Source organism: Amphiura filiformis, chromosome 1 (assembly GCF_039555335.1).
Source record: "Amphiura filiformis chromosome 1, Afil_fr2py, whole genome shotgun sequence".
Lineage (NCBI taxonomy): Eukaryota > Metazoa > Echinodermata > Ophiuroidea > Amphilepidida > Amphiuridae > Amphiura > Amphiura filiformis.
In genome coordinates, this window is record NC_092628.1 from 86,836,284 (window position 1) to 86,855,459 (window position 19,176).

Consider the following 19,176-nt stretch of genomic DNA (forward strand, 5'->3'; position numbering starts at 1 on the left):
AGGGTGAGGTCCCCGGTTGTACTAAACACAACAACACACAGGACCCTGATTGGTAAGAGTCAAGTGGGCCCATAAAAGTCCCTATTCGACACGTAAGTCCCCGGTTGTCAAAAATAAAAAACAAAACGGGGTGTGTGTCCCCAGTTGGACACACATAGGCCTACGTAGGGGGTGGGTAGGGATGTGTGTTATGATGTGTGTCAGTCATGCCTAGTTTATATTTACGGCCCAGTAGATGATATCTATCGGTCTATTTCGTTATCGTAATACGAGCTATCGCTAACGAGCTATATGATTGGATGAAAACAAGAGTGCTAATTTTCAACATGGAAAAACCGCTGTTGCTCCAACTCAACTCCATCGTACCATTTGCGGCGTCGACAGTGAGGCAATTCTAGTAAGTTCAGATCTCGTATAGTTTAACAACTCCCTACTGCGTTAGCAAGGTACCACCAGTAACCAGTACCTTTGTCAGTGTACATCTGATTATATTTACTGGATACTATATTTAGGAATATATTGACTTCATCATGGCGCTCATGACAAGATGCTGCTGTTGGAACGTACATACAGGCTCTCTTGCCAGTGGTATCTATACATTGGTAAGTAACTTATTCTTAACCAAGATAACGCCATAATTGACAGTTTCATACATATAATCTGCTTGTATAAAAACATCTATAGACGTAATACCTTAAAGTTAAGTTCCAAACTTTGGGTAGTAGGTAGGGTCAAAATTAGCCATAATTTTCTACGTATAAGAATGCGCGTATGGTTATTTTTATCACGTAGCCTATAATGTTTACCTCATAAATAAAAATATTTGAATAGTTTTGATAAAAGCTATTTTCTTAATGCTATAGTGTTGGATTGTCTGTTTCTTTTTAGGCTACATTTTGGTTTGAAACTCTTTGACCTAACCCTATTGACCTTTGACCTTCGAAATTATATTCAAATGAGATTGATCACTCAACCAATAATTATTGCATCCCAAGAGTATAAAGTAGTGACATACACAAACTGTGTGGTGGGGAGTCGGGTCGTTCGATTGTGGGCCGGGGAATATATGGGTGGGGTAGTGCATGGGTTTCCAGCAAACACAAAACGTTTTCGTCCCTGGTTTTCGACATCTGACATCCGCAAAATGTTAGAACAGGTTGCCAGAAAACGTTATATAAAGGGCAGATTAACCGGGTAAAGGGTATAAAACGTTTTCATAACATTGAAAAAACATTTTTATAACCTATACTGCAAATAATGTAATTTAAGTGTTGCTGATGATAAAATACCGTATTAGGCAAAAAATGTTTGCAAAAAATATTTTTCAATAACATTTTGAAAACATTTTAAAAACATTGTTGTGGTGTATTTTCATACAAAACCGACATTAAAACGTTTTATCTAAACCAAAATCCAAAATATAACTTGTTTAAAAAACGTTTTTGTGTTTGCTTGGTTAATATTGCGCAAATGTGCATGCCCGCGATGTACTTTATAATATTCAAAATTCAAATGCTTGTATGACCTATCATAACCATGGGAACCATATAGGCTACACTCCAAACTAACTATAGTTTTGATCCCAAGTATGCACTTCTCGGCCATTGAACCCGAGCATTCAACTCCCGAATAAAATGACATTTTGGACAGTCATGTTGGATGAACATTATAGTAAACATAAAAGCCTTGATGTATATATATTTGTTTATTTTTCTTCACATATCCAACAGCAATATAGCATTTGAATGTGACAGTTTGAAATGGAATGCATGAATACCGGAAGTAGACTATACTAAAACAAATCATACTTATTTTTGGGTATCGTCCATTCCAACCCTAAATATAACTCACCTAACCAGATGTATAGCAGATGTCGCAAGTGCTACTTGATCATGTGTCAGACATATGAGTGTACAAACCTCTGGGTACAAACGTATATATGACACATGAAGGTGGACTGAGTATAATTAGTTTCCGATCAGGTGTGTATGGTATGCCCGAACCTAGCGCCAAAAGCAGTTTCATTAACAACTATAATACAGATTGAAATAATGTTAATAATAATTTTGAATTTAAGTTTGGTTTAGGCCTATAGTCATTACATTGTAGTCATTATTATTTATCTATTCCAAAGAGGTACAAAATTAATCAACCCTAAGAGAGGTACAAAATTAATCAACCCTAAGTCAATTAAATTAATCAAACCTAAAATTAATCAACTCTTGCCCTGAACACACAAGTTTGCCACGACAATGCATCATTCAGCTAACTCCCGGCCGGGGTTATGATTCATTCATCTTTATTTCATTCAAATATAAAATATAACAGCACAACAATTAAACACATACATTGAATCAATATAACTGTCCATTGACGGAAAATCACATCTTGCGTCTTTATCTTCAGTACATCTTTGATCGAAATTAAGCGTTTTCAAAAATTGCCTCATACGAAAAATCATTACTCTTTTTATACGGCCGATCTTACACGTATCATTATTCTGTTTACGTGGATTCCAACTAAGTATTCATCAACATGAAACTCGTTATATTTTGTATTCTATTTCAACCTTTGTGACTTTTAACCTTTCCATACACAGTTCATCAATTAGCGCAAATATTAAAGTTACGAAATTCGCTTATGGACTAGCAAAATATTAATTATCTTTTAACATTTATATAAACTGTATTACTCAGTTTGTTGAATTCCAGATCTCAATTTCGGAATGAAACTGATGATGTTTTGTATAATATTTCAACCATACGTCGCGCATATTATTAAGACAGTCCATGGTATGCATCCTCCCCAGGACAAACTTAATGCCCTGGATGGATGTCATCCCGCCCGGGCGGGTGGTCCCAACCTCTCAATATCTCATCATCATTGCTACGTGATGATTACACTCAATGGAACCTTAAATAACCTGGGGATATTTCAGACTTTAAAGTGTTATTCTTATTTTCTATTTTCCAGGGCCCTTTAGGGCAATTATAATATTTATTTATTTATTTACAGTATAAAGTCATATTACAAGAATGACAATAAATTAAAATGGAAATATTTGGAAGATATTTGGTATGGAAATTATTTAATAGTGCTCTATAATTAATTACAAAATTTGCTATTTTTTCCATTGAAAGTGTGTTTGCTCAATGGGAATGTATTTTCTATTTTACATAAACACTGATGATAGGCTTAAACATGATAATATCCCAGTTCTTTCACCCACATTTTATAATAGTAAGCCTGCATAGTATATCAAAGCAATGAATAGCGTTTAACAAAAAGGCAAAAAACACTTCGATTGAATAATCCTCTTTTTCTGAAATGCCTTTCTGTTGCAATGTTGAGGAACAGTGCATTAGTCTGGAGGATTTGTAAGGTTCAAGTTAGGGTTTAGGGCATTTTGGGTTAAGATTAGAGTGTTAGGGTTTAGCATTAGGGTAGTGTTAGGGATATGATTAGTTTAGGGTTGGGTTATAAGTTTAGGGTTACAATTAGGGCTTGGGATATAGGTTAAGATTAGTGTAAAGTTTAGGGTTAGGGCTTAGAACTTAGTTACTGGGTTTCGGACTAATTACCCTTCGGATTATCGAGCTGTATAGCCCAATGTTGTAGCGTTTAGTTCAAGGCGATTCGGGCAACGGAAAGAGTACCGTACCTTACAATAAAGGATTTGCAGAGATAGCAGACGCATAGAGTCAAGAACCATCGATCATGGATTGATCGTTCCTGTTTTTGTTTTGTTAACACAAGATAGTGTTAAAAGTGTGCTTTTTAAATTTGTGCGACTTTTGTCATTTGTTGTTTTTGTCTAACTTCGCCTATTTTCGTTTGTGACATGTGGTCTTATACAGATATAATTGCTGGATATGAGAGGTGTTGCTAAAAGATAAAAGAGTGATTGCTATGTTCCGTATACGCCTTTCGTCATGTTCGTGCATGGGGAAAATATGTCTCGTTGCATGAACCACGTGATTCAGTAAAACTGTCAATTCAAAGCTCCTCTGTGCGTTACTCCGTGCGTTTGTATCAAAGATGCAAAACGCAATCTCTTTTTTATACAGCCGATCTCACACGTATATTAATGGACAATCTGCACGCCGGTATGAACCGCACGGACGAATGAAGTTAAACACCTCACTGTTGCTTTATTATAATGATTTCTTACAAATAAAATGGATCCTATTAATAGTTAGACCAGTTCCTTCATGCATTTCATTGTCTGTCTTTAATATATTGTAAAGCGGACAAATTGTGTGCCTTTTCTACGTTGTCCGCGTGTTCATTTCATACGTACAGAATCTTCAATACTTGCTTTTAAACGTTCCGCTCCGTCACAGGAGAGTGATTTTGAATAGATGGACGAGCGTACAATCACGTCGTTTGTACCCTCTTTAGACCGAGTCAGTGAAACAGCGAGACACAAGCTATAAAACCATCTGAGCCTGCAGATTTGTCTTAATATTGTCATTATTAATAAGAACAGAAATCGGTTTAGGGAACCGAATTCGGAAGGTTTCAGAGATTGGTGATATATTTCTAAGTTCACTATTATTCCGCGTACTGAACCAACTACTGTACGCATGTCACTATATCGTTACTCCATGCAACGCTTGCTTTATTGAAGGTAAACACGTAGCAGTTGAACAGAAAATTTGAATCAGAATTTGACCTGACACACACGGCATTCATGGAATTCGCTAACCTTGTTAAGATCCTCGATATGCCCTTTAACATGAAATTGAGCGGATAGAAACCAATGTATAATAATGTTATCGTAAATAATCAATGAAATTATATTTCAAAATATTATTATCAACTGGACGTAAACATTTTTACTGGCCGAAATATTCACTTTGGTCATAAAGACCAACGTAGCTTTCTAGTTGGTCATATAAAGTTATTTTACCTGGAGCACAAATTGTCTGGTTAGAATGCTGAATGTTTGAAGCTTTCATTTTGGTAATTGTGTTGGATTATTAGGTTGATGTAAATAAAGGAACATCGTGCGATTGACAGTGACATCAAAGCAATGAACTAGCATACTGCTAGCATACTACTGGTAGGAGGTAAATGTCTACGCCCAAATAGATGTAACCCATACACGAAAGAGGAAAAATAATTGGAGATTGAAGTGGATGCCCAATTACAAAAATCTAGTTCTAATAGAATATTAAAGGTATCTTTAAATAAATACTGAGAATCAGACATTTTTCTCTCTTTGAGTGAGTAGTATCAATACCGGTAGTTTTTGTGTGTTGTTTTCATTTATACAAGTATCTATTCCTGAACACTTTGGTTCTTCTTATAATTATATTGTTTCCAATTAAATATGACTGCAAGGTTCTGTAAAGGACGGAAAGAACAATGTTGGTGTTTTTGCAATTCCATAGAACCCCTTTTTTTGAGCTATCCGTAGAAACAATTTCACATGCATATAAATTTTCAAGTCGATCTGTTTATGCATAAATTAGCATATAATTTACACATAAAATATCACCAGACAAAATGTCACAAACTTTACCAATAAACAAAACTTAGCATGAAAATAATGATAACTCAGAATTTTTACTTGATCAGTATTAACATATTCACTGATAAATCGCTTATTATACAAACAGGATGTAAGCCCCAAAAACAGTATTTTCAGGCAGAATTAGTCATTCCTCAAACCCTGTTCCGTGTCACAAACGTTATCAACCGTTACTTGATCTCTGCTCCAAAACTTAAGACATTTGAAATTGTTTCAGCTTGATGTGACTTGCTGTTAATTGACAATTTTACATTGATCAACAAACCCCGGGATATTAACACATAATAAGTTCATATTTCTCCTCTTTTTGGTCAAAAATGTCACCGAAGAATAATAAGCTTCATTTATTATTTTATGCTTAGTTTATATAATTATTTTCAGCTTTCCTATTTCTTTTTGCAGGTATCAGTCCTTCTCACCGTGTTTTATTATATATACCAATTTGTGGTCGTGGGTAAAACAAAGGCAAAAGGTAAGTACAGGGTATATGAGGATTATGATTAAACCTCCAGTAATATTGCTTCAATACACATTTCGCGTGACTTGTATAGTGGTGTCGGGTTCAAATCTTTCGTATTTCAAAACAATAGTTTTGATTAATAGTAACTCCTATTGTGGTGAGGTTCCATCCAGACATGATACAGGGAGTATCAAAATGATTGTTACCCATCAATATCCATTGAGTAGGGACAAGAATACCACAATAAAGTGCAGAATTTAACATCCATCTTATTTGTAGATTAACGTCACAAAAGGTTATTAAACGATAATTGTAGTCATTTCAAGAGGGTCTAATGTTGAATTCGGAAGAAGCAGGCATTTCATGAGACAATAAATCTGATTGGTACCAATCATTTTGATACACCCTGTATAGACTGGATGAAGAACATTGAAGAACGTGATTCACGCAGCGTGCCTCAATCGTGAAAAACGGAATATGTTACACTCAGACCGCTACTCGCTGGCTATTGTTATATACTGTGCACAGAAAGTACCAGAAGAATTTTTTTTAAACTCATAATTTTAAAACTAAATCACATTTGGATACAAATCCTGGTGTTAAACTTAGGCGTGAAATCTAGTCTTCTATAGTGTAAGAGTTTCGATTTTGACAGGCTTCAATTTTGTTGTAATCAACTTTTTAGCTTTTCAAAGTAATATAGTTCGCTATGAAGGATTTTTCACATCTCTCTAACGCACATCATCTGGATAGTTTTGCCATAATGACAATACTTCCGACTGAATTTTTTTCGAAATCAACGCGTGAATATACCCATGGATTGATGATTCTGTAAGCCACAATAGAAATGTCGATTATGTCTGCTGTTTGCTTTCGAAATACAAGTACATGTAGGCCTACTGAGTAGGCCATTTAGGCAGTCTGAAGTGAAAAACGGTGAAACCAAGACGGTAATTATGACAAAACTAATTTTTCTTTAGCGAACTATATTAGTTTCAAACACTAAAATATTAACACCAAGAAAAAAAAAAAAAAAAAAAAAAGCTCACGGGCTGTAAAAATAAAATATACTAATTTTAAACCAGGTGTATCAAAGCACTATGGTTTTATCTGACATTACCGAAAAAAAAAATACAATTATTGTTTTTTATTTGAGCGAGAAAATCAATTTCTAAGTAAACAGGTGTATTGAATAATGAAGGAGGAGGCGGCCTATCGGGCGTTTCAAGTTAAGAGTATTGGTTTTGGTCACGTGATTTCCTATTATCCTGTCTAAGCTCTTTACTGATGTCATTATCGATATCTTTGTCTGTACCCTGCCGTTGTTTACAATTAAGGCGAGTTGGAGCGGTGCCTGAGCTAGCGGTGTTTGTACTCAAATATTGAGAAAAATAAATCCCGCAATCACAGGGAAAGGTATGGGTTCAATACATGAGATCCCAAGGCTCACTGTTATATTTTATTTTAATATTTTTACAATTCCACTGGGATCACTGAATGAGCCTTTAATATCTTTTTTCCAGGCCCCATAGAGGCAGCAAGTTCAGATGCGTATGGTAACAGCGTAGCGGCCATGTCTGGCATTGGGTTTCTTATTAACCTCTACATCATCATTGCGTGCATTATACTATTTATTGGCGTAAATAGAGTAAGTATATATTCAAGTAACACATTCATAAATTTATTGTTTTGGGATTAACATAATATGTGGTATTTTAGATATTCTGTGGATAGATATCACATACCTGGATGGACTCCATACAGTTGAAAATGCTCAAATTTGTTGAGCTGTTGAAGACAATAAACTTTGTTATTGATGTGCTCTTTCCTGTTCCAGGTACAACATATTAAAATGATTTTACAATATCATACACTTCTGTACCCATGCATATATATTTTGCATAATTATTAAAATGTGGTTTTTATTATATCTTTTTTTCAGGATAAGAAATGGATGCTGATACCGTTCATGATAGGCAAAACGTTGCAACTATTCCTTTTCGCTGTTTCGTTTTTCGTCTTTGTTTATGCCATTGTAGTGGTAAGTTATATTGATATTATTGTATTGGTCTATTCCAGAAAATCAGTTAAAAAAAGAAATGTCTGGATTTCCAGATTTGCTTCCTGAAAATGACTGGAATTCCTGTTTCCGATTTTACTAGAAAAGCTTGGATAGGCAATAAAATGTATAAAAATCACGAAATTGTCCGAAACTACCACCTGAAATTTATAACTCGCTGGATTGTTTTCGTATTTGGACACTTTGAAAGTCTGGATTTCCAGCAATCGTAACTGGTCAAAAACTCCTCTATTTATGGGGTGTGCATCTATATTCTGAACTATTTCATGACATTTCTTCAAGAACAGACCATCAACAAGTAACTCGACTAAATGTACATATTATGGACTGATATCTATTATTGACTTTAAATCTCATTATTTTCTTATGAGTATAGAAATTCCATGTTCACAGTATACATTTGGTGTACTGTAGTTTTCTTTTCTCACGCTTTGCAAATGTCTTGGTGTCATGCATTCGCGATACCCAGACCAGCCTTGCCATTCATAATTTGATTATGTTATTAACTGACATTTACCTGCATAAAACGGAGTCGATCTAGAACTAAATCCCAGTTTATAGTTTAATGGATAACTACAAGCGACATGAACTCCGACGTACTTTTGATGTAAGAAGTATAGACCACTTGACATCACTGTTTATCAACAAAGGGGAGGGACTCGTCTATCGATATGCTCGAACGAGCCGCTACACTGTTCAATGGCTTTCCTGTACTATATGAAATGTGGCGGGCGATTTAAAATGCACGTGCCCTTAGCAGACTACGATGCGTACGCACACTGCAGGGCAAAGAACAATTGAAATTGCCATAATGCGCGCGCATACTGCCGGGCAATGACGTCAGATGCCAAGTGGTCTATACTTATAATAGCATCGATCGCTCATCTGCGACGACAGTCACATTATTGCCTTAATTGCTCCCACAGTTCTAAGGGTTGGGAGTTGATTCAGGTTTATCATTCAAACTATCTGCATACTAAACCATGACCAAAGCTAATTCCAAATGCCAGTTGAACTATTTTCTTAAATTAAAAATAAAATTATATTATTTTGTATTATTTTGCAAATGAAATCTAGGTCAATCCTAATCGTGCATCCCTTATTTGCATGTTTCTTTTTTCTTTTTTTTCTTTTTTTTACAATAACTGTCACTAAATGCACAGATTTGACAAAAGTCTAAGCATTCTATAACATGCGTATTCAAAATGGTTAAGTTACCCCTCTAAAATTTGTTATTTTGTCTTTATTTTGATAATTGGTTATGAAGCTTAGATGAAATTCTTCTTTGCACAAGTTTTGAGTTGACTGTTCTGGCACAAAAAAAACACACTCTTAAGGCTACATGCTCTTTTTGGTTGAAATTTTTGGCGGGAAATAATCCCGCCAAAACATTAAAGTAATCTTTTCCCACAACTAAATATCATAGTCAGGAAATTAATGATGCATCTGGTAGCTTAGATCATAACTTTCATTATACTTAGTTGCAATTATCCCAGAAAATTCTTGATTTGTTTTTACAGAGTCTTGAATTGTCGATGTTTTTTCATCAAAAACATCACTCGGTGTATTTTGAAACTCGAGGCATTAACTCTTCTCAAATTAGCCCCAAATCATAATTTATTATATGCACGTGTAGCAAACACCAATGGGAATAATTGGACGTTGTTTGCGGAGCCTAAATTTGGTTTGATTTTATTTCACAATAATTCTAAGGTGAGAATTTTGACCTGACATTTCCTTTTTGGATTTCAAATTTAAATTCATTGATATGTGATATTTTGAAAAAATAAAGAGTACGCTTACCTTTCTGCAACACTTCCCGGTATCATTAAGCATCTGCTGATAACCAACATTTTAGCTGAAAACAGTCCCTTCCTATCATTTTTTAACAAAATATGGTTCAAAAGTGCGTACACTACGCGTATAAACTGGCACAGCGAGGTAATGAACAGAGCTATTTACGGTGGGGTATCTATTGTAAGCTATTAGGGTAGGCCTATAGTATATCTTCCCGCAAGTGACAAGATGTGTCAAGCAGGGCGGTATATTCAAACGCTATTGTCTGGATCATTGAGTATCGATTGCGCACGTATACATGCAGCACGGATGTGTGTGGTCCTCCCCAGGTTTTAACATAAATTACAAATGACGTCGTGAATGACCCAGCGTTTTCATTTTATTATTACTAAATTAATCGTCGTTTATCACGAGTGCTAAGAGTCGTACCAGTTCAATTCATCAAAATTAATTTGTATTAAATGAAAACAAACAGACAAGTAGAGTCATATGTCTTTCTATGACCGTATTCCTACCAAACTCTGATTTTCAATACACTAGAAACGTGTTGATATGTATATCTTTGAAAATCGCCGAATGTTAACCACAGTCACCGTGGCACAGTATAGGCATCTTTAGCATTCATAGTACAATTGGCAGTGGTTCGAACCCCGGTGAAAATTTAGTATTTTTTATTCTTTTTACTAATGCGCTGTGCCGTTTTTCAAACACGCCCCTGAATGAAACTCATGGGCAAGTACCCTTAATACGCGTTATGGGGGCGCAACACTAAATAAGCGTCCCATAGGATAACGTGTGATTTCGGCCTACTTCTAGCGCCATTCCTGGCGTCCCTGCAATACTTGGCAAAATAAATTTGGTATCAAATTAAAGCTCTGTTTCTGTAGATTCCAAAACTTTTGTCGGCATATATCGATGACCGTTGACTTTTTTTCGCTATTTCGCGGTGCAAAAAATATGGCCTAGAAATATACTAAATTCACCACTCACATTTCAAAATCGGAAGTTGTCTTCATCCGCCACAGAGAATTGCTTTTGAGAGTAAATGTCCGTTTTTTTCTGCATCTTATCATTGAAGACACTTGTCGAATTCATATGAGCTGATTTTGAGTGATTTAAAGTGAACATGTCGGTAGATATGGTCGCTACAATCTCATATTCACTATGCACTATATTAGCCGAATTTCGTTCTTACATAAAATGCGTAGTGATTTAGTGTTGCGCCCCCTTATGTTTTGGGGTACAATTAGGGGCGCACCATTAGATTTCCAGGGGGTGGAATGGGAGTTTTTGGGGAAAAAAATGCCCACTAGTGAGACAAAAAAATTTGCCCACTAGTTAGATGAAAAAAAAATTGCCTCACTGATGAGTAAAAATAAATCCCCACCCAACTCTGCATGTATAAATGTAGGCCCTATACATTAAAATCGAAAAAAAAAATCACTGCCAAAGCTAAAGGCAACGGAACAAAATTCCACCTGACCCAAACTCCCATGCCTCCCCTCCCCTCCCCTCCCCTTCCCGAAAAGTGCGCGTCACTTACCGAACTGGGTACAGCATGCTTACGGTTTACGGAATTTAGCGTTACGGTTTAGGGTTGGGGTTGCATGTCTTGTAATGAGACTAGTAGAGTTGCAGCCTATTCGGTAATCGCTCCTGTTTTTGCTTTATGTAATGTTAAAACTTTTATCCCCAGTAGTTTCTCATGGCAGTATTTATGTGTCTCTGTTACATATTTCAGAAACCATCCATTGACGCCTCATTGATTCTCTATTTATGCATGGCTATTCCATTCGTTGTACTTGACGTAAGTAGATTTTTGAAGGTAATGGGCAATTTCACTTGAAATCCATACACCCCCTATATGTGGGAGGTCATGTCTTCCACAGGGGGTAACCATTTTAAATGGAGTAGCCCAGCATACTTTGCTCCTTGGAGCATCTTAGGTTACACACACGTAATGTTCACACACAGTCAAAATTGGAATGGATTCTTACGACTTTTATAAAGTACAATTAAAATTGTCCCTATAAGTATAAATATATATATGCCTTACTCACATTTTGTTTCCTCGTACATAACAGGTTCTTTGCCTTCTCTGTGTTATCTCTCTGTACCAAGTCTACGTGGAGGGCATACAGCTGTAAGTATACACTTAGTAAGGCATATACCAAGTAGCTTGTATTACTGCTTCTATCGTGTATACAAAGACTAATAACACTGCAGGTATTTCATGTAGTTTTAGATAATTCTGGAGGGGTTTGATTGTTTTGCATGTTGGCTTGCTGGCTTGTTGGGTTAAGAATTTTGAAATGAATCTGCCTTTTGTATTGCCGCTCTGCCTAAAGAATGGCGAAAAATACAGACAATTATGGTTTCATGCAAGAAGGTCCGGATCCTGGAAAATCTACCTTGATAACAACTTTGCACTATAATAAATACTTGACCTACCTTGACCTACATGGCGTTCACTCCAACTTGGGGTTGAGTGATGCCATCTATTTAATGGATGATGTCCTGCCACTTCCTTCTGTCTTGAGCTAGCCTACTAGCTTCGACAAAGAGCTGATGTTCACTTTATTGCAGTCGGCTTTCAGGCAGTCACTCCATCTTTTTGGTGGTCTCCCTCTTGGGCGTTTGCCATGGATATGTGCCTCAAGTGCTAATTTTGGAAAACGCGATGGTGGCATTCTCTGGATATGGCCGAAGTATTGGAGTCTTTTTGTTGATATTCTGTCCAGGTTGGTAAACTCCATGTCAAGGGTTTTTGCGAATGGTGGTGTTTCTGATCCTGTCGAGACGTGACACTCCCATTATTTTGCGAAGGCACATCATTTCAAATGTTGAAAGTCTGTTGTCATCTTCTTTCTTTAGAGTCCATGTTTCCGCTCCATACAACAGTATCGAGAGGGTAAGTACTTTGTAGAGCTCGATCTTAGTGCTTCTCTGTATGTCCTCTATATATCTTGTGGAGTTTTTGGACAGTCCCTATGGCTTTCCCAATGCGCAATTTTACGTCTTCGGTGCAGGATCCCGTTTGACAGAGCTTCCCTCCTAAGTATGTGAATTCCTCAACCTGGACAAGTGAGCTCAAGGGGTGTTCCATTGATTTTTATATCTATATTTGTGTACTTTTTGGTGATTGCCTGTACTTAATTTTATCCTATGTTGATTTTCAGTCCCAGTGTTGTACTGCTTTTATGCACAAGGTTAACCAGTGTTTGTAGGTCGCCCAGCATCAAGCGCAATGTCATCCGCAAAGCGTAGATTATTGATAAGCTGCCCCTGAATGATTACCCATATGTTTGTGTCGTGTAGTGCATATAACATGACCAGCTCCAGAAGGATTTTAAATAGCTGAGGTGAGATCACACACCCTTGTCGCACTCCAACTGCAGTGGTAAACCATTCTGTTAACTCTTACAGCACTTTCAGATTTCCGGCTTTATAATTTTGTTGGGGAATCCAAAGAATCCAAGTGCCTTCCACAGGCCCTCCTGCCACACAGAATCAAAGGCCTTGAAGCCAATGTAGCAGCAGAAGAGTTCTTTGTCCTTTTCAAGGTGTTTTCCCTAATTTGTCTCAGGGTGAACAGTTGATCAATTGTTGACCGGCCTGGTCTAAACCCCCGCTTGCGCTTCTGATAGGATTTCTTTAGCCCTTTTCATGATGCGTCTTTGAAGAATTAGGGTGAGAACTTTGCATGAGTGATTCTTCTGTAATTGCCACAGTTTAGCTTGTCCGTTTTCTTATAAATGGGGGTGATGATTGCCTCCTCTTCGTCCCAAATTTTCTTGCACAATTTATGTATAATATCAACTCCGATGTCTCCTGCTGCTTTGAGTTCTTTACCAGTAATGCTGTCATAGCCCGGGGCTTTTCCATCGGAAAGTTTCCTTATTGAGCTGACGATCTCATCGCGTAGGATACCTGGTTCCTCAGCAGAGGTTGGCATTTGGGGAATACTATTTGCGAGTTCTTTGGCTTTGTCAACTGGGTTCTGTTTATTGTACAGATCTTGAAAGTTCTCTTTCCATCTGTCTTTGACATCCTTTGCTTCAGAGAGTATTTCTTCCTCCCTCCTTGCTTTTCACTGTTTGCATTTTGGTGGTTGCTTTCTTTGTAATTTTCTTGATTGTGTAGTACTAGTAGACTTCTTTGGATCATTTTGCAGCTTGATGTGCTTGATCTACCTTGATGCATAAGTCTTTAAGCCACTTGTCACGGCATCCCTTGGGTTTTCTCTCTTGATTTCACCATTAAGAATTTATATCGTTTGGTTGGATCGATAAGTTTCTCTTGTTTGACTTCGATTCTTTCCTTGGCAAGCAGGATAACTTCTTCAAGTATTTTCTTTGATGTTTCACTAAAAGCGTTTTTAATTTTAATAATAGATACAAGTCATACATAATGTCTGCATGGGGCGTTTTTGTGTATGTGTTGGGTGGGGGTGGAGGTGTTGGGGGAGGTTAACCAGTCGGTCCGGACGGACACACGATTGGGTCCGGATAGGATGGGTGTGTGTGTGTTTCGGTTGTGGGGGTGTGTGCGGGGGGTCGTAGATGGGTGTAGTTATGTCATGCGAGAGTTTAGATATGTTATTTGTTTGCCATGTTTGTTCACAAGACATTTTTTCTTCTTCTGTTCAGAGGTGTTCATCATAATGTTGGACAATTAAATCACGTAGCCATTGTATTTTGATTGGTATTTGGCCTATAACACGCGATAAACATAATAGAGTGTACACTGAATTTTCATATTGATGATATTTTTGTAATTTCTATACTCAGGGAGAAGTAATCAAAATGAGCTTCTATCGAGAGGTGCAGATGAACTACCTCATGAGAAGTACATATCCACTGTTCTCACCCGAACCCGTACGAGACAACAGTAGATTTAGCTGAGATGATTGTACCTGACTGGCCTTCCGTGTATGCGGATGTGCGTAATAAGAATAAGTAGAGTATATAACCAAAGCTTGGGCTTCACAGTGTGAACATGATGGGACATGGAGTATATATAGCTAGTAATGTCAAATTAATGACAAGCTGAAAATCGTGAAATGAATTTTACTTTTCCGAAGTTTCCGAAGTTTGTCTGAATGTATGATGCCCAATGAATGAAACTGCCATCAGGATCCTGGTCAGGATCAGACGTACTAATATGTCATAGAATGACATTTGGATGTTGTAGGTACAACTTGAGGTCATATTTTCATATTATTTTGAGCTATGATTGTTGAATGCAGATTAACGAAACTGTACCATATTGCAAATGACATAATGATGGCTCATGAATAGCGTCTTCCAAATCCAAATGCCTATTTGTAGGAAACAACATAAAGCGGACTAGATGAGTTCATAAGTTCCTCATTTACGTCAATGTTAATGTTGAAAGCGATAAAAGAGGATGTGGACACCACCATGAACACCGGGGATATCGTTGCTTGGAAGGAATTTACTTTACGGAGTACATTGTTCTCCACCATTATAAGAAACACGATAATGTAGGCCTATATTCGGAACACTTATTTGTACCTCGTGGCCTTTATATCACATTATGCAAAGAGCAGCTGACGAAAAAATCAACAACGAAAATATATATATCTACTATGTGCCAGAATTCTTTTTCCCACAAATTTTAGGTACGTAAACTATTAGAGTATGAGGTATCACCACTGAATATATCAAAGTCATGCAAGCAGCTATTAGAGGAAAGAATTGTGGCACAAGCCGTATATAATATTAAGGCAATTAGCAAGGTTTTTCAATTAAATAAATTTATCAAGCAAAAATAAGTAACCCCTTTTTTCGCCAGTGACGTTGACCGGTTCGTACATTTTTGCCAAGCTATTCGTATTTCTTTGAAAAATCACGAATAATTCTAAAAGTTTGTCATTCCTAAACTGTTTGTTTCAGCTGTACTTGAAGTATTATGAAAACTATACATACACAAAATCATTCTTCCCGAATTCAATTTTGTATTATTTAATATCATATAGGTTATAATACAACGCATTTTATCACGAATTATAACTTATTTTCAAAATTCCTCGAAGGCTTTAACAATATAATTGTACCAGTCAACGTCACTTTCGATAAATAGATTATAAGTTTCTTTGCATGTTCAAATGTGGTAAAATATAGCTAAAGTATATACAAAGTTTGAAACTCTTCCTCCAGAATTGTGCCTCGTAGATGTGCATATCGATGATTTTTATATTGTTATGGGAACGTATTGTTAGTTCGATTTGATGTGATGTGTGGGTTATTATGTAGCAATAAATACACGAATCAATGATTTTATGAAAAAAAGGATTGCTTTGACATGTTTGAAGTAATAAACCTTCAGAGTCTTAAAGTTCGAAAAAAAAAACCTTCTAACATTCTTAAATTGAAGAAAATCATCTTTTATTACCTAGCTAACACACATGACCACTTTATCACAGAATGACATATAGAACACATCAAATAAGGAGATGTTTCATAAAGTGGTTACTTAAGAAAATGCTCCATGTTGTGCCTAACATTACAAACCTAATCCTCTAGTCACAAGGATAGAAATAGGATATAATTTGCCATATCTAAATTTTAAGGTAAATCCTAGAGACATTGTTTCAGAAAGATCAGTGTTGGTTGAAATTCATTCCAAATTATTACTCTGATCATATTAAACTGAACAATGTTAATTGTCACAGGATTCCAAAGAGGGGGCAGCGTGTTAGACTAGCGGTTCTGCTCTCGCTTTTTTGCCCTTGTTCTCAAAAAAAAACTCTGTCAAAATCTCGTGTCGAGGAAGGCAATGTGGGCTATAAACCTCAACCATTTCTTCCATAGAGATTTTGATATCAGCGAAATGGTCGTATCTTTCTCGCACACCCTGTGAAATATTAAGGTTGTTTTGTGGTTATTATTCATTATCATACCCTACCTTCACTTTCAACATACCACACACAAATTGAGACAATGACCAAGTGCATTGAATCGGAAATAACAATGTAAGCTACATGGTCCATGGTTCCAAGTTCATGCATCACATATTGCGTTGGTTCACACACTGCCGGCAAATCTGGAAAGATATAGGCCTTAGTGCAAAGTCAGATTTTCAATTCACAACAAAAATTAACAAAATGAGACAAAATATATGCACTGTGGAATTTAATAGTCAAATAATGGTGTGTAGACATCTTCCCATGCTTGTGAATTACTTACAAACGTGGACAGTGGTCGATCAAAAAGGAGGTTTAGGGGTAATGTATTAAAAAAAATTGGTGTTTACTGTTGAGAAGTATGTTGAATCTGAATTGACTTTGTGACAATATTTGGTGTTTGGGGCAAATTGACGTAGCTTGCTGAATAATCAGCATTCTCATCTTGACCAGTTTGTCCGACTACCATTAATACAATTCCATATAGCACACACGGGATACCAATTGCTAAAGTCATGACAGTAAATCCGAAGTAATTGTACAAAGGTATACTTATAACAGGCCCAATAAAATTGGGCAAACCCATCCCAATATTGGTGATGCTCATGACTTTGCTCCTTGGGACATTATCTATCGTCTCTGCCAATGTTGACATGATTCCCATCGCTGCATACCTTGCGAGACAGGCAAAGAAAATATATATACCAATATAAACTGAAACTAAAATAGGAGAGTTTGCTGTCCATATACAAGTGATTGGAACGCCACAAAATGCTAAATTAATGGAGATGAATTTCCAAAGATATTGAGGGAAACGAATCACAAACCACGCTGCGAAAATATTAGCTACAAGGACGCTGATGGCCCTGCGCTTAAGACGAGTCCTACTTCAGAAGGTCCACTATGGAAATTGTCATACATCCATACTGTCAAACACGTTTCTAAACATTTACGTGGAAGCCAACCCACTAGCATCGTTCCCGAAAGTACCAAGATTTTGGGATGATTTAGCACTTTTTCGAAGCAGTTTGCTTTGCCTTGATCCAAAATGTCTTGCTCTTCTTCGTTATCGAAGGGGCTACTGTTGTCTTTGTCATAAACATCTTGTCTATTTGCTTCATGGATCATAACGTAAACTGACCAAGAAGTTGCAAAAATCAGGATAAGTTGTAAGGGAAGAAATAATGTCAAAAAACATAACAGTTGTCCGGCATACTCATACAGAATTCCCACTATAGCAGGCCCGATGAATGAAAACACATTTGTGGTCATCGCCATTCCTAAAGCAGTTTTACCACTGTCGCTGTCAGGTGGGTACAGCTTATTTAACTTGGCGAATGTATTCGGTGTATTAAAAGCACCAGCAATACCCATCAATAAATTGGCGCTAAAAAGTGCTGAAAAATTCGAGAAGAACGCAAAGAATAACGTCGTTACCACCGACGTTGATAATCCAAGTAATAAAGCGAAATCATATCCTGCTTTGTCGCCAAAATAACCAGACAGAGGGGAAAATGCCGCATTTGTAATCGGTGATATCAGCAAAAATGCTGCGACGAATCCGGATAATTTCAGAGTTTTGGAAGAGCTTTCTTCTCTGCACTCTTCGCAAGATGGGTAGTAATCTCCCAATGAGGTAACTGTGCCATTGGGGTAAGTTTCATATCCAACAGTTGTTGCCCAGTCCCACTGAGTTATTAAAGGTGCAATCATAGCATGAATGATCTTCTCAAGTGTCAGGATTCCTAAGCAGGATATCAGCTGCGTTTGTATGGTAAACATGATGAGGAGAGGTGTGACAGGCTGTGATTGAACGTTATGTGCAGCATAACATACTCTATATAGTGCTTCTGCAACACGTTCCGCAAATTATGAATGGGGATATTAATACATTTTGTGAGTGAACTGACTCGTTAAATTGACCTAAACTCCAATCTGCAGAGTCGAATGAAGGTCATACCGTTATACAACCTATATTGTAAACTTTCAGTACAACAATAATACCAAAGTTCCTATATTGTAACCATTGGTAACATGCATGTAAATCACAAACACAGATTTTCCCCGTCATCCATGTCTTCGGTTGTATGGACCTTTATTATTTACAGTAAAAGTAATGTCAAATTAATGACAAGCTGAAAATCGTGAAACTAATTTTACTTTTAAGTTTCCGAAGTGCCAAATGAATGAAACTGCCGTCCGGATCCTGGTCAGGATCCAACGTGCTAATATGTCATAGAATGACATTTGGATTTGGTACAACTTATTCCACAACTTGAGGTCATATTTCATATTATTTTGAGCTATGATTGTTGAATGCAGATTAACGATACTGTGCCATATTGCAAATGACATAATGATGGCTCATGAATAGC

General features: G+C 36.8%; 2 protein-coding genes across 2 annotated transcripts; one reads left to right on the plus strand and one right to left on the minus strand.

Annotated features, from left to right (window-relative positions):
* Positions 1-150: 150 nt before the first annotated feature.
* On the plus strand, positions 151-16,186 carry LOC140155810 (uncharacterized). Its single transcript, XM_072178791.1, has 7 exons — positions 151-602; positions 5,939-6,008; positions 7,520-7,644; positions 7,939-8,037; positions 11,615-11,680; positions 11,958-12,016; positions 14,664-16,186. The coding sequence occupies exons 1-7, from the start codon at positions 531-533 to the stop codon at positions 14,671-14,673; spliced, it is 501 nt and encodes a 166-aa protein (XP_072034892.1). The 5' UTR covers positions 151-530; the 3' UTR covers positions 14,674-16,186.
* A 1,461-nt stretch (positions 16,187-17,647) lies between these two features.
* On the minus strand, positions 17,648-18,583 carry LOC140163905 (vesicular acetylcholine transporter-like). Its single transcript, XM_072187215.1, has one exon. The coding sequence runs from the start codon at positions 18,581-18,583 to the stop codon at positions 17,648-17,650; it is 936 nt and encodes a 311-aa protein (XP_072043316.1).
* Between the last annotated feature and the right edge of the window lie 593 nt (positions 18,584-19,176).

Bases quoted from the DNA above. Each gene is read 5' to 3' on its own strand.
- LOC140155810 (XM_072178791.1), top strand. From the start codon at position 531: ATGGCGCTCATGACAAGATGCTGCTGTTGGAACGTACATACAGGCTCT. The intron at 7,645-7,938 runs GTAAGTATATAT...TCTTTTTTTCAG, and splicing joins TATTTATTGGCGTAAATAGA to GATAAGAAATGGATGCTGAT. The intron at 8,038-11,614 runs GTAAGTTATATT...TACATATTTCAG, and splicing joins TTGTTTATGCCATTGTAGTG to AAACCATCCATTGACGCCTC.
- LOC140163905 (XM_072187215.1), bottom strand. From the start codon at position 18,583: ATGTTTACCATACAAACGCAGCTGATATCCTGCTTAGGAATCCTGACA.